Source organism: Thermobia domestica, chromosome 4 (assembly GCF_964235325.1).
Source record: "Thermobia domestica chromosome 4, izTheDome1.hap1.1, whole genome shotgun sequence".
In the NCBI taxonomy this organism is placed as follows: Eukaryota; Metazoa; Arthropoda; class Insecta; order Zygentoma; family Lepismatidae; genus Thermobia; species Thermobia domestica.
The window spans coordinates 1,776,881-1,792,387 of NC_137457.1; the positions used below are offsets into that span (position 1 = coordinate 1,776,881).

Below are 15,507 nucleotides of genomic sequence, written 5' to 3' on the forward strand. Positions count from 1 at the left end.
TTCATAGTAACAGTAAAAAATTTTATTATATTAACGAGTGTTAAGCTATCACTGAAAACACAGAGTAAAAAGTAATTAATGAACTTACCGGTACAATTGGATGCGTAATGTCGCTACTGTACTGAGTTCTCCGAGAATATCACCAACAGTCACATGTGGGCCTTCGGCGATTTTATCGAAGCTTAGCGGTTTCCAGTTTTTAATTATAATAGATCCTGCAAATATATATGATAAAATATGTTGCAATACAGATCTATTGTAAAAGTATTTACAATATCTTAAGATAATCATGTGTGAATACTACAAGAAATGAAAATAACAAGAACAAACATTGAATATAAATATAGCACTACAGAATGATTGAAAAAAGGAGAAAACATCCTTATAAAATTACAAATGGTTCCCAACTTGTTTTAACTGGTGCACCCCTTCGTAAACCCTTCTACTCTCTCTTTAAGCCTTTCTGCGATTTGAGATGCAATCAAATCTATAATAATAATAATAATAATAATAATAATAATAATAATAATAATAATAATAATAATAATAATAATAATAATAATAATAGTGTGTGTATGTGACTATTCAAAGTAGTGTAATTTCCATCTTTTATCGGCTGAGTATTTGTGCGTATTTTTTGTGAAAAAAATTAAAGGAAAAAGTAGAAAAAGGCAGAAGCAAAAAACAAATGAACAAAACAATGTGGTTAACACTTCTTTTAATATAGCTAAATTAATCTTATCACATAACTTATGGCATAAGATCATCATCATCATCATCATAGGTATTCTGCCATTATTAGCAGGTCACTTGCCGCAGTTGAGAAGCTTCCATGCTCCACGGTCCTCCGCTAACTTCTTCGTCTTCGCGTATGATCTTTCTGTTTTTATATCATTAATTAATTGTAGTCCCCTTCGCCCCCTCCCTCTCTTTCCCGACACCATACCCTCCAGGACGTCCCACATGATACAATCTCTTCTTAGGCAAGACATATAACAAGGCAATTATTGAGAAAATTTGAGAAGAAAAGGAAAAATTTTGTGTCAATCAGGGAATTTTTTTTTCTGAAAGGATCCTATTAACACTGCATCAAATCTAAAATAAACTACATTCAACCATGAATCGAAATGAAAATGAAATGAAATCTTTAAGTTTTACGTCCCACGGTTATGCCGGTTAGGCTAAAGGAGACGGTGATGATGAAAAATGAGTAAAATGAAGAAAGTGGGAGCAAACGGGAGAACCCAGAGAAAACCCACGAGCACGGTGTTTGTCCACCACAAAGTCCACACGGCGCGAGCTGGAATCGAACCAGGGACCGCAAGCACCGGAGGTGAACGCTCTTTCACTGAGCCACCGCACCCCCAACCATGAATCGAGGTGCTGGTGTGCAGTAAAACTGAGCTATCTCGTAAATAAATCAAGAATATTTAAGTTTACATTTATTCCATGGTAAGTGTAATAAAGTTTTATTAAATTTATATCATGATATTTCTGTTTATACTAAAATTGTGTTAATTAATAAGTAATACATTCTATAATTCATTTTTGATACAGTTAATTATAATTTGAATTAAGGATGCTTAAACGTGGTTTACATGTCTGAATAGAAAAGTATTGTTACTGGTACGAAAAAAAAAACTGACATATTTTATTTTTAAAAGATCCTACAAACCACCTAAATATGAAAAATGCACAACAAACAAGAATTTTAGAAATGATCCAAAAATGGATCAAAAGATTGCGATCTTGGCCAATAATTAGTTTTTATGGATCAGGGGCCACAACATTTTTGAACGGCCCCTAAATCGAGTTTTCATATTTTCTACGGAATTAGCACATCATACTGAGTTAACTGATAGCTTGGGTTTCGCTACACTATATGTAGCTCTCCAAATATAAAGCCTACAAGAAAATTTTTGATTGCATGTTGATCAAAAAAAATCGATATTTGTATGAATTATAAAAGGTAGCTATATAATTAATTTTCTGCCGAACTATGCGAAATTCTGACGAAATTAAAACGATTTTTTAAAAATTTTTTGTAGTAAAGAAAGACAGGTTTGAAGAAATGAAACATAGATTCTCGCATTTGCTAAATTAGTTCTCAATTACTTTATAACTATTCTATCAGGCCTTCTTTCCATATTGTCAAAAGCATGGAGGAAAGAATAGTACACCTACAACACAGATGAAGAATAGAGGAAAAGAGATTTAAAGAAGTTTTGGACACAACTAAGACGAAATGGATAAAATGAAAAGGATAGAGTAAAAAGAAACGTAGCAAGGGAGAGGAAGGAAGAGGAAACAGACAAGGACAAAAAATGTTTTGGGGAGAAACTAGACAAAGGAGAGAAAGAAGATCCTTAGGAAAACAGGAATTAGGTCATACAGAAAAGGAGGAAGCAGAATAATTGAAATAATGAGGAAAACCAAGAGAAAAGCAATAGTGAACAAAGATTAAAGCGGGGTAATATATAAAGAGGGATGCGTGAAGTGTAACAAAATTTACATAGGAGAAACAAAAAAGATGAGAGAAAGGATAAAATAGCACAAGAATGATGTAAGATTGAAAAGGGATAAAAACAATATATAATCATCAGAAAGGGACAAATCATAGAATAGGGTGAAAAGGAACAGGATACATAGAAGGAGAGAAAAGGACATTGGTGAGAAAATGGAAAGAAACCAGGGAAATTGTGAAGGCAGCAGACAAGGTGATGAATTGGAATGAAGGATTTGGGATAAACAAAAAAATGGGAGATGATTTTACTTAAAGAAGAAAGAACAAGGGAACATAAATTAGAACAGATAAAGGATAAGAATGTATCCAGCAAAATGGTATATTTTTAATTGGATAAGTATGCAGCTGAACAGGTGAAAATGGGGAGGACGCAGCCTAATTAAGCGGCCTAATCGCTGCAAAATTAAAATACTGCTAATTTTACAGTAATTATGTGATATCTTCAAATAGGTAAAAGATAATCGAAAAGTGGAACAAGAGCTCGCAAGACAATATTATTTTGCATGAGGTACCGTTATCATGAGTCACTTAGTATCTTTTGGTTTTCAGCCAGGTAGAAACGCGAAAATAAAAGCCGATTTTCTAAATGACTGGAAATCGAAAGCAGATAAGTAAGTCGTGATAATGGTATTTCATGTAAAATAATATTGTCTAGGAAGGTCTTGTTCCACTTTTGGATTATCTTTTAACTATTTGAAGATATCACATAATTCCCGTAAAATTAGCGGTATTTTAATTTCGCCGTGATGAGCCATCTTAAAAGTTGATCTTCGGAAAATGTGTAGGAAGTGACCAACTTTCAAGTAGCCAGAAGAAGTAAAAGTCTGATGAAGACACACTTAATGTATTGAAACTGTTACATGTTTATGTTTTTATCAGATAAACTTGCGCAATGTGATCTTGAATTAGTTTATCTTTTTAAAAAAAATGTAAAATCAACAAACCTTTGGCAGCTGAAGCACATTCTCTGGAATAGCCCAACCTATGAAGGGCCACTTGAACCAAATCTTCGAACGGCGTATTTACAGGAATAATGGCGTAACTGTCTGTTTCAACCACTGGCTTAGATTTTCTTGGTTCGATACCATCCTCCAGGGCTACAGCAACTACTACACAATGTACAGGAATCGACTTTCCTAAAGATAAAAGAAACGAAAGAAATGTAATGTTAATGGTGTAAGTTAAAAGAATTTATTTTGTTTATAATGAGAAAATATATATAAAATATTAATGGTACCAGTAAAAGTAACAGTAATTATTACAGTATTATTTGTAATGAGAATAACATATAAAACCAAATAAAGAACACAACTTTTGAAATGTCCATCATTTTTGTTCTAGTAAGTTGGCAGGGTTGGAAAGTTACACGATTGTCATCTGTTGTCTTTTAGGGATGGCCACATTTTTTCGAAAAATACTTTTTCGAAAAATGGCTTTTTCGAAAACGAAAAAGGAAAAATTTTTCGAAAAACGAAAAGCGAAAAATTTTTCGAAAAACGAAAAACGAAATTTTTTTCGGAAAACGAAAAACGAAAAATTTTTCGGAAAGCGAAAAACGAAAAATTTTTCGGAAAACGAAAAACGAAAAATTTTTCGAAAATCAAAAATTTTTTCGAAAAAGCGAAAAACGAAAAAACAAAAACTGAAATTTCCGAAAATCGAAAAACACATTTTTCGAAAAAGGCCATCCCTAGTCTTTATGGGTGGAAAATGGAGTGCTTCACGATGAAACAGCGTTTATCATAGTGAAAACCAGTGGCGTATTTACGATTTTGTTTCGGAGGAGGCTTTGCTAACCTTCGGGGGGAAGCTTTGCCTGAAAATGTGAAAATTCAGCAAGATATTTCATATACTTTACTATAGTAAGTAAGATTTCGGGGGGGGGGGGACTTAAGCCCGGAAGCCCCCCTAAATACGCCACTGGTGAAAACTTATTACAAATGTGGTAAATGCTGTGCAGAGGCTGCTTGTAAACTGCGTGAAATGTTTGGTCAACGTAATGCGTTGAATAAGTCGACTGTCATGAGATTGATTGCAAACTTTGAGAAAACCGGTTTAATTGTAGACATTAAACGCTCGGGGCGTCCTCGTGTTAGTCGTTTTGCGGAAAACATGGTCAACATGAGTGATAATGTTGCTGTAAGTCAAATCCAGAAATCAGATAATGATGACGCGCGATTCGGCGCTACCGTGACCGACCACTAATCATAAAGATAACATTCAGTGCTGCCAACTTACCTGAACGGAAATAGCTGGCATTTCAAGAGTTCTGTTCTTTATGGGAGACCCTTTGTTACGTCCTTGGTTATAACAGTACAATCGAAAAGAACTGTAAAATTAAGGTTTTCAGTGATATTTTTGTTTGTAATGCGAAAACAAACAAAAGAGACATGCTATTGAGAGTCTCATCATTTGACAGCAACTGTTCCATTTTTTTTTTTTGTTTGTTTGTTTCATGAGAAAATAAAATAAACATAATGTCATGGGTACAGTAACTGATACATTCTTGCGGACCATTGAACAGATAAAAATGAAATGAAATGAAATCTTTAAGTTTTACGTCCCACGGTTATGCCGGTTAGGCTAAAGGAGACGGTGATAATGAGAGATGAGTGAAATGGTGAAATGAAGAAAGTGGGAGGAAACGGGAGAACCCCGAGAAAACCCACGAGCACGGTGTTTGTCCAGCACAAAGTTCACTTGGCGGGGGCTGGGATCGAACCCGGGACCCTAAGCACCAGAGGTGAACGCTCTACCACTGAGCCACCGCGCCCCCCCATTGAACAGATAATTTACCTGGATTAGATAATCTATTTTAAAAGCAGTCAAAAAAAACTAGATTCGTAATTTATTTTGAAAGCAGTCGCAAAGTCGGATGGTTAAATTATCTTCAAAGTGGTTGATTCATTGGATGGATAGTTTTTGTAATAAGTCACAACACTGAAGGAACAATATCTTAAAAGCAGTTGAACCAGGGGCGTCATTTAGGGGGTGCAGGGGGGAATTCCCCCCCCCTGAGTTTCAGATGTGTATAAATTTTATCAATAGAATAGTAGTAAATCAGTGAAAAACGCGAAATTTTACGTATATCAAGCGGTCTTTACCCCCCCCCAAGCAAAATCTGAAATGACGCTCCTGAGTTGAACCATTGGATGGATATTTATTTGCACAAAATCATAAACTCAGAAAGAACTGTTCGGAAACTGTGGCTCATTTGTAGAGCTCTCACCTATAAAGTGGAGAGTCCTGGTTCAATCCCAGGCCACGAGTTTGTTGTGGACAACACCGTGTCTGAGTTCTCTCGGTAGTTCTCCCACATTCTCATTCCCCCAGGCTTCTTAAGCATCAACTTTCATACGTGATCTGTTCCCTTGAGCCTAAGAGCATAATGTGAGACATTATTTTAATAAATAATGTTATTTCTTCCAAAAAGAAACTTGTGCTCTTGTAAAGAAGACTTTTCTTAAAAAAAAATTTTGAAAAAACTGTCCTTCGAAACTTATGGAGACAACAGAAAAAACAAGAGATTTAAAAAAAAAAAAAACAACGCATAAAATCTTCAGCTCGAATAAATCTTGCTCTAGTTCCGTTCGGTGTCGCAGCGCGAGAAATAAGCACGGATTTGCAGTGGTTAAATCCTGCTAATCGCCGCCGGCGACATCTCTATTCTTGCAACGGAATGTTGACACTAAGCCGGGATTAATTGGTTCACACACACATACACACATACACGGTAGCCGAGGCGCTTTCTACAGGAACAGAATGCAAACGGCTATTCTCTACTCAATTGACCACAACAGAATTAACAAATTACATAAAACAAAACTAATTGTTGTTTCAGAAATGGTGTTATATTATTGTAGTTATTTTTCATATTTCAGGAATTATTTGGTGTAAATACGTAATAACATAAAATTAAGTTTATTTATCGGTTTGGAAAGGACTCACAGTATGATTACGATATATCGCGCATGACGTCGTGTAAAATTCTCGACTGTAGGAAATTAGGGTAAAGAATTTAGTTATTATGGGGCCAAGAGAGACCAGTTTCCTTTAACTCTTTGAGAACGGACATAAAAGTGCGGTGATTTTTCAAATATTCGTATTAAACAATTCGCTTAAGAGTCTTAATCCCTGCGAAATTAAAATACCGCTAATTTTACAGTAATTATGTGATATCTTCAAATAGATAAAAAGATAATCGAAATGTGGAACAAAAGCGCCCTAGACAATATTTTACATGAGAAACCGTTATCACGACTCACTTATCTGCTTTCGATTTTGAGCCATTTTGAAAATCGGCATTTATTTTCGCGTTTCTAAACGGTTGAGAACGGAAAGCCATTAGGTGACTTGTGATAACGGTACCTCATGCAAAATAATATTGTCTAGGGCGCTCTTGTTCCATATTTCAATTATCTTTTATCTATTTGAAGATATCACATAATTACTGTAAAATTAGCGGTATTTTAATTTCGCCGGGATGAAGACTCTTAAGTTGCTTTTTTTTTTTTTTTTTGGAAGATATAAAACTTGTTATGCTAAGAGTAATTTTGTAACATTTGATAGAGCGCTTATTTCTTGTGCTTGGGGTCACCAGTTCGATCCTCGTCCAAGTAAGTTCATGCTGGACAACATCGTGTCCATAGGCTTTCTCGGGCAACAACTTCCATTTCCTCCCATATTATCATTCCACCAATTCTTCCATCATTAATTTGCCTTAATCATCCGTTTCTTTTAGCCTTAAAAGACGTAAACGTCGGACGTTTAACTGAAAGATTTCATTATTCTCAATACTCAAACTAAACGTAAATATATAGTTTCCAGCAGTGGTGTATTTAGGAGGGGGGCTTCCGGGTTTAAGCCCCCCCCCCCGAAATCTTACTTACTATAGTAAAGTACAGTAGAGCGTCGATTATCCGAACGTCGGTCAACCGAACGACCGCTTAACCGAACTGTGTACTCTCTCGCACCTGTTACTCTCCCACCCTACCGTCCATCATCCCCCTCACTCCCAAACCAAGTTTCCCACAGTAGTCGCCGCGCTGAGCCACCGCTGGCGGAACATTGCTTCTAATGGGGCCTTCATAAGGCGCTGCTGACCGGCCAAGCCGCCAGTCGCTGTGTTTCAACAATCAGCACACTTCTGTCGGTTTGGCAGTGGCTCTAGAAGTACAGTACAGTACAGTTCGATTATCCGAACAAACCAGTTTTCCGAACACCCATGTCTCCCAATTACTTCGGATAATCGACGCTCTACTGTATATTAAATATCTTGCAGAATTTTCACATTTTCAGGCAAAGCCCTCCCCCGAAACAAAATCGTAAATACGCCACTGGTTTCCAGTACAATAAACCTGAAAAGTAAAAGACAACTTATTCTTGGGTCGCTGAAATAATTTTCTTACTATTTCTTACTATTTGAAGATTAATATTAATATTCTTGGAAATGAAATGAATTATTTCAATTTAACGTCCCACGATTATGCCCTTTAAGCTAAGGAAGACAACGATTAAGGGAAGTGAATGAGGATGAAAGAATAGTGGAATGAAAAAGTTAAAGGAAACAGAAATACCCGCGAGTAAAGCTACGGACACAACGTTGTCCACCACATAATTACTTGACCGTGGGTCAAACCGTGGACCCCACGCACCAAAGGTAAGCACTCTACCACTGATCTCCGTGCCCCCGTGACACACTGTGTCCCCCAAATATATTCTTGGGATATTTCATCCATTTCAGAAAAGTGTGTGTTGCTATCTCTAACTATTCTTACTCTGCGGTAGTGCTCTCAAACGGGTCGGGTCAGGTCAGCTCGGGTCGGGTTATCGGGTCGGGTCGGGTCAATCGGGTCAGCTCGGGTCGGGTTATTCGGGTCAGGTCAATCGGGTCAGCTCGGGTCGGGTTGTCGGGTCAGGTCATCGGGTCGGGTCAGTTAATTCGGGTCACGGGTCGGTCTTCAACCCGACCCGTTGAGAGCACTACTCTGCGGGGATCAACATTTAAACAGGAAATTGTTAATATCAACCACTTCCGGTTTGAATAGAGCGTTCATCTATGAGGTGAAACCTTATCGTTGAGACGTCGAACAGATCCGAAAAATCTGATTCTTAATATTTCTTAGTTTTTACTCTGACACCTGTCGACAGACAGACGGACGGACATGATTCTTCTAATCGCTCCGATACTTGTGCAGAGCATAGTTTGGAAGTTTACAAATAATAATTTGCACTGGAAAGTTACAAGAGTAGCATCGCCCGTGGAACATTCTGGCTAATAAAAGTAGTCCTCGCTTCAGAAAAAAAAAAAAAAAAGTTTGCGAATCGCTGGATTAATCTATATCGCTGTGAAACCATAGTCATTTCTAACTTTCTTAGCAATTAGAAGTCAGTATAATTACACAAGAAATTCTTAAAAAAGAAAAAAACAAGAACACAAAATCTCTTCTGATTGTTATAGCGCTTTTGTACGACTGGCAACACTGTCGGAAATGCTTGTGTTAATCCGACATCCCCAAGAGTAGCCATGAGTCTAATGCCCCAATGTAGCAGTGGTCAGTATGCGTCGGATTGCTCTCTGACTTAAATTCTCCCCTTTCTTCTCGCCATGGTGCTTCGATGTTTGTGTCCATTCTGGAAATTCCAAGTCCAGCTAAGCTGGAACAATAGCCACAGAACATCGTTCCAGTTGGACCCTTAACATCCCAAAGACCTTTAATGCGGGCTTTCTTGGACGCCAGAATCGTTTTTAAAGGTCTTAATATTAACAATAAGTGCTCGTACAATGAATGGAAAGGGGAGAATATCCGTCCATTATAAAAGCACTGGTCACCAGCTCATTTTCCTTTTAGTCGTCGTGAACGCAATTCTGTAAGTATTAACTAGTATTAGCTACATCTTACTCAAAGACTTGTGGGTCAAAAATTCTTTTTAACCAATCCCAGCTACAAAACCTCCAACGACTTTCTTTTTCGTTTAAAAGGTTACCAATCCAAAGCTTTGTGTTTTCATAACCTATTGGAGTAGCCATTACTTAAGACGAAGATTAAGTTTCTCATTAGAGAAGAGTCCCGTCTTTTATTTGTTTGGAAATAAGATGTTCTTATTATCAGTGGAAAAGGTGTAAAATGGAGAATATAAACCACAAAATTCTAAGTTTAGATATTCACAAAGGCATCAAAATGTAATGAGTTTCCCTGAATTGGATTTCTATTCTGCTGAAAGAACTCGGAACGCGCTGTTTCCAAGGAGGGGGGGAAAAAAGTAGCAATGCTATGTAGTGATATTGAAGGAGTTTGGTAATATTTTTAAAAAAAAAATCACTGAATGATATGCAACCAAAATGACATTTACGTATAGTTGGGTTGCATATCACAAAGGGTATATACAGGGATTAGGACTAGCAGTTAGATTTCTGGGTTTTCGGCCATGCTAAATGATTGATGGCGTCCTTTGGCGATCATACTATCTGAAAGAAGGGAAGAAAGGAGGCGGTCTGGATCTCTATGGTTGGTACCATCCCGTCATTTGCCTAGTGTGAATGAGGGAAACTTCACTGAGGATAGCTGGCCTACAAACCCTTTACACTTCTTGGACCGAGTGTCCCCACCGGGAATCTAACCCGGGACCGTTCATACCAAATAGGAGAGCGTTAGCGACTGCGCTACGTGGGACTACGGAATATGTACACAGGGTCAGAAGTTTGGAATCGAGTTCATTGGTAGAGGCGATTCATTTACTTAATCCCAAGATATGGACCATCAAAACTCTGTTATATATACAGGGTGCGGCACGTAAAACCGGCCCGTAAAGTGAACACATAAAATGAAATGTAATGTATTGAATATGATTAACTACAACACATAAATGAAATGTAATGTATTGAATATGACTACTCACCTTCACAGCAGGTGCTGAAAGTGTCCTCCGCCCACTTCAACACACATGTGAGCACGATTGAGGAGATTCATATATACCCTTGTCAGTTCTTGTGTTGTAATGCTATTGGTGACATCCTGGATCCTGGTCTTGAGTTCTTCAATTGTGTGTGGATTTGTTTCGTATACTCTTCCCTTTAACAGTCTCCATAAGTAAAATTCACACGTGGACAAGTCTGGTGACCGAGGAGGCCACAAGCCTTTGCTGACTGTTCTCTCTGGTGTAAACATCTCATGCACAAGGGACAATGATGCAGTTGATGTGTGGCATGTTGCACCGTCCTGCTGAAAGTAACATAACTGACGCTCCTCTTCGGTCAAGTGTGTATAAAACTCCTCCAGGATTCCCATATACACGTCACTGTTCACTATCGTCTCAAAGAATATGGGCCCAATAACGCGTGTGGCGGAAATGGCACACCAAACGCCAATCTTCTCATCATGCAAGGGTACCTGGTGGATTGCGTGTGGATTTTCTGTCGACCAATACCGGTTGTTTTGGGAATTTACGTACCCAGACAGGTGGAACCACGCCTCGTCACTCATGATGAGCATTAGTGGATCCAAGAAACCACTGGCAACATTGCTCAACAGCCATGAACAGAAATGCACCCTCTTCTGCAGGTCAGGCTCCTTCAGTTCTTGCACAACACTTATCCGGCACGGTTTTAACTTCAGTCCCCTTAAAACACGTCTGCAACTTCTCTCACTCGCATGAACCTGTTGACTCAATATCCTGGTTGACTTTCGAGGACTTCTTGTCATTATCTCCTCCACCTGCATCTTTAATTCAGGTGTGCAGACAGATGGTCGTCTGTTCCTGGGAGCATTTTGAACCGATCCTGTACGCCGCCATTTTTCAATCAATTCCTGAATGGTGCTTTTTGCTGGCACAGAACGTCCTGGAAACATCTCCCGAAACAAATTCCTTGTTTTCACAAAAGATCCAGTGAGAATGAACCCTTCAACAATGTCAACACGCTCGGGTATCGAATACGGCATTATCACACACTGACACTCACCCGGCTTAACACAACGAGGCCTTTTTCTCAACTGGTTTCGACAAGTTTCACTGGCTGCGGCTGCACGTGACTGCTGCAGGTCACGTAAGTCGACCCGACCTCGACACGCCATCTCTTGGTAGGAAGGTAGATTATTTAAGTGTTGCCAAAAACACAATATACCAGAATATTACGACGGGCCGGTTTTACGTGCCGCACCCTGTATAACTCTGTTCCTTGTGACCCGGTATATTCTAGCCAAAATTTATGATAATCCATCAAGTAGTTATTGATATTTTGTGTCTCCCGCACAGACAGATAGTAAATGTATAGGGAAAATGGGGAGAATGGCGACAACTTACAACAAATCGTAAAAATCTCAAAAACAGTATGGAGTGATACGAAAAGAAACGGTGTATTAGAAAGAGCAACGCTTCTAATATATCTTTGAATATTACTTTGTCCGCTGTGGTCATTAATTATTCCTTCTATTACTAAGTATTCAGCCTTTACGGAGGTCCTGAAAATAATGCACTTTTTATTATTATTACTTTAGATTTGGGCCTAGAAATGTTTCTTCCACGTTTCCCAATCTTCAGCTTCCCCTTTTGATTTTTCAATATTTTTAAATCATCAATCAGTTGTGTTCTTCTTCTTCCTCTTCCTCGCTTTCCTTCCATCTTTCCTTCTATAGCGACATAAAGAAGACAATTTCTTTGCAAGATGCGTCCAATCGAACTGACCTTCCTACGAAGGATGCTGGCTAGAACTGTCCTCTTCTCTCCTATCCGTTTTAAAGCATCTTCGTTTGTTACTCCCTCTGTCCATTTTGTCTTCTCCATCTTCTTCTAACACTACATTTCGAAGCTCTCTAAATATTTCTTCTCTAACTTCCGTAACGTCCAAGTCTCTGAGCCATACAGTCCAATGCTTTATATATAACACTTCACCAATTTCTTCCTTAGTCCAATATTAAGGCTGCTAGTTAATATTGACCTGTTCTTGTTGAATGCTTCTTTGGCCATGGCAATTCTCGGCCTGATCTCTGGTGCAGTACAGGTCTTTCATCAAAATACTCCCCAGCTATTTGAAATGAGCGACTTCTTTTAACTTCTCTGCTTTACTCTGACTCTTAAAGGAGTGTTTCTACGGGATATCTTTAAGACTTTAGATTTTTACACAAACATAAAAAAAAGTTCCCTTATACGTTTGAGTGCAATTACCCTACCGGTTGGACAGTGTTTTCCAACCTTTTCTGACTTACGACACGGTTTACTTTTGTACCATCTGCATACACTTATTTAATTTTATTTTTAATAATAATAATAATAATAATAATAATAATAATAATAATAATAATAATAATAATAATAATAATAATAGTGTAAGAATATAAGTTTCTATATAACGTACTCAGTATTGTTGCTCTTGAAGTGTTGACTGTTTCAAAATTTATTTTGACTAATTATTAAATGTTTCATAATTTTTAACTTCTAAAATTTTCCGACACTTTGTATGGGATTAAGTGATACACCAGGGTGTCGCGACACATTGGTTGAAAACCACTTCGGTACGTTAACGGCACTCAGTAACCTTCGTAATACTAAATCAATAAATTTTTGTACCATACAAAAATTTTATTTTTCGCATTTTTATAAATATTTATGTACACTGTATATAGGTAAAAATAAAGAAAAGTTTGGTCGCAATACAAGTGTTGGATGTTTATTATGAGAAGTGTCTTTGCACTATTCATGGTCCCATCACAAACAATTTCTACATCTTTTCCAATGTTCTTATCGTTCTAATTAATTCATGTTATACATTCGCCTTCAAAACTTCATGGTGTATGATAACATATCTTTGAAATTTCGCACATAACATTTTAATAATAAAGAAACAGGGAAAATATCGCTCAGATTGAGCATTGTTACCTGATAGTTATCTTCTGTCTCCAAATGCACAACTCAATCTTTCATGGGATGCTTCCTTGTCTAACCCTACTTTATAATATTTTTTTAAAAAATGTACGAAAATGTAATCTTTTCACCCACCATTTTTGTGGAATGCGCAACGACAACTGTTTCCAGTACATAGTGCGTCCTGACTCAGTTATTGGTTGAACCTTTTTTTCTTTAATTTGAAAGAAAACGTTAGTCCGTTGCCATAGAAACCGCCGTTTCCAGGGCAACAGATAATGTCACGGTTAGCCAATATTGAAAGAAAACAAAGTAAACGAAAAAAAAATATAATAATAACGTGCAATGTACTGGAGAGAAGTCGCTACAATTTAATCCTCTTTTACGAGGACGATTTACGAAACATCATCTACTAATTGAAGTCATGATTATTTTCCAATACAGTAAATTTCAATAAACTTTCTTGTTATCGTTAATTACTCCATATCGGACTCCCGAAGAAAACTCATCGAAACAACTTATTGACCGTGCAAATAGCGACTACTCTGTCATGACTCCGTTTTCTTTCATTCAGAAATAGGAAAGAAAGAAAAGAAAGTAGAAGGGTAAAAGAAGGAGGTAGGAAAAGAAGAAAGAAAAGAAATAGGGTATTTTAATGAGAAACAGATTACTGGATAATTCCGGAAATATAGTAAGAGGTCGGGAAAGTCGTTGAAAGATGAATCATTCTAAATGTTATTAATGACTACTCAATTTTGGAATGCTTCGGAATAGACACATGTTCCCTCATACCACCCAGACCTAGCTCCAGGCGCCACGATCATGGGGTTGCCCAGACCTAGACCTGGGAATGAAAAAAGTGAAATCATTCTTTGTACTGTTATTCCAACCGGTGATTGATAACCATCCAGCATCCGAACTCTATTATCTAGGATCGACCACACATATGAATTAGCCAAGAGGAAAAAAAAAATCAAACTTATCAACTCAATATAAATTTATGTATCGTATCAATAAGAATTTCAACTTCCTGGAAGAAAGATGTCGTATTTAGGCTCATCCTGCTATTTTTGTTTCACTCCTAGAGCCGATTTAAACCATTAGTAGCGGTCCTTCATGACCTAGGTTATTTACCTTAACACATATATTAAAACACGACACATATATTATAGATGTTAACACAACAAATGATATCACTAAAATTACTTATATTAAATCTATCATGCATTCACACGCTCACTCACTCAGGACAGTGTATATATGGTTAAAGGAAACCAACTAACTACAAAGATACAAATAATTTATTACATCCATAGTGAAAAGAAAAGACAAACAAATAATTATGAAGAAAATATTAAAAGCACAAGTTCTTGGTTATATATCAATAGAATACAAAGAGTTATATTTTAGTAAATTTTTATATATTCAATCATATTGACAAATGAAAAGAAAAAAAATAATTACATGTATCATATCTTAGGCATGCTAAAGCCAAATTATGATTTGCGACATACGCAAATAAGACACTTATTTCACTTTTAAAAAAAAAATTGGACAAAGAGGAAAGAAAAAAAACTTTTGGTGGATTAGAACTTATATGAGTCTCTACCTCACATTGGGTAATAAGATGTTAATGATTTTGAGCGTTCAAATCACAAATCACGCACTACTCGTAGTGTCCAGAACATTTCGCTCCATTTGACTTAGTTTGTGTGTATATATATATCTATATATATATATATATCTATTGGTTTACAAAAACCATTCATCGACTATATTTAGTTTGTAAGTCGTAACAGTTTATGTCTGCAATCGCACATTACGACGCTTTACCCATCTAGGGATGTTGAGAAAATAACTTTCACTAGAGGATGTTTCTCCTCTTAGACGATCCATTTCCAAACTTATTATTTGCTTAGTTTTAAGTTATTTATGCAACACTGGGACACGTTATGAGGCCTTTCCTTTAGATCACTTTTGTATATATGGATATATGGTTCGAATTTGAAACGATCTTCCACAGGAGTACGGAGTGTGATGGTTTAAATTGAGAAAAAAAAAAACTGGTCAAGTCACAGGATACATATGAAGGTGAGAAGGATTCAAGGTACACTTTCCACAATGGT

General features: G+C 37.1%; 1 protein-coding gene across 2 annotated transcripts in view; it reads right to left on the reverse strand.

Moving 5' to 3' along the window:
- The window catches only part of dve (SATB1_N and homeodomain domain-containing protein dve), a 319,220-nt gene that overhangs the window by 60,752 nt on the left and 242,961 nt on the right, over window positions 1-15,507 (reverse strand). For both annotated transcript variants that reach the window (XM_081754993.1, XM_081754992.1), the window contains exons 3-4: window positions 3,469-3,660; window positions 89-215 (exon numbers count right to left, since the gene is read on the reverse strand). In XM_081754993.1, coding sequence (XP_081611119.1) covers window positions 89-215; window positions 3,469-3,660 — 319 coding nt within the window. The remainder of the gene's footprint in view (window positions 1-88; window positions 216-3,468; window positions 3,661-15,507) is intronic.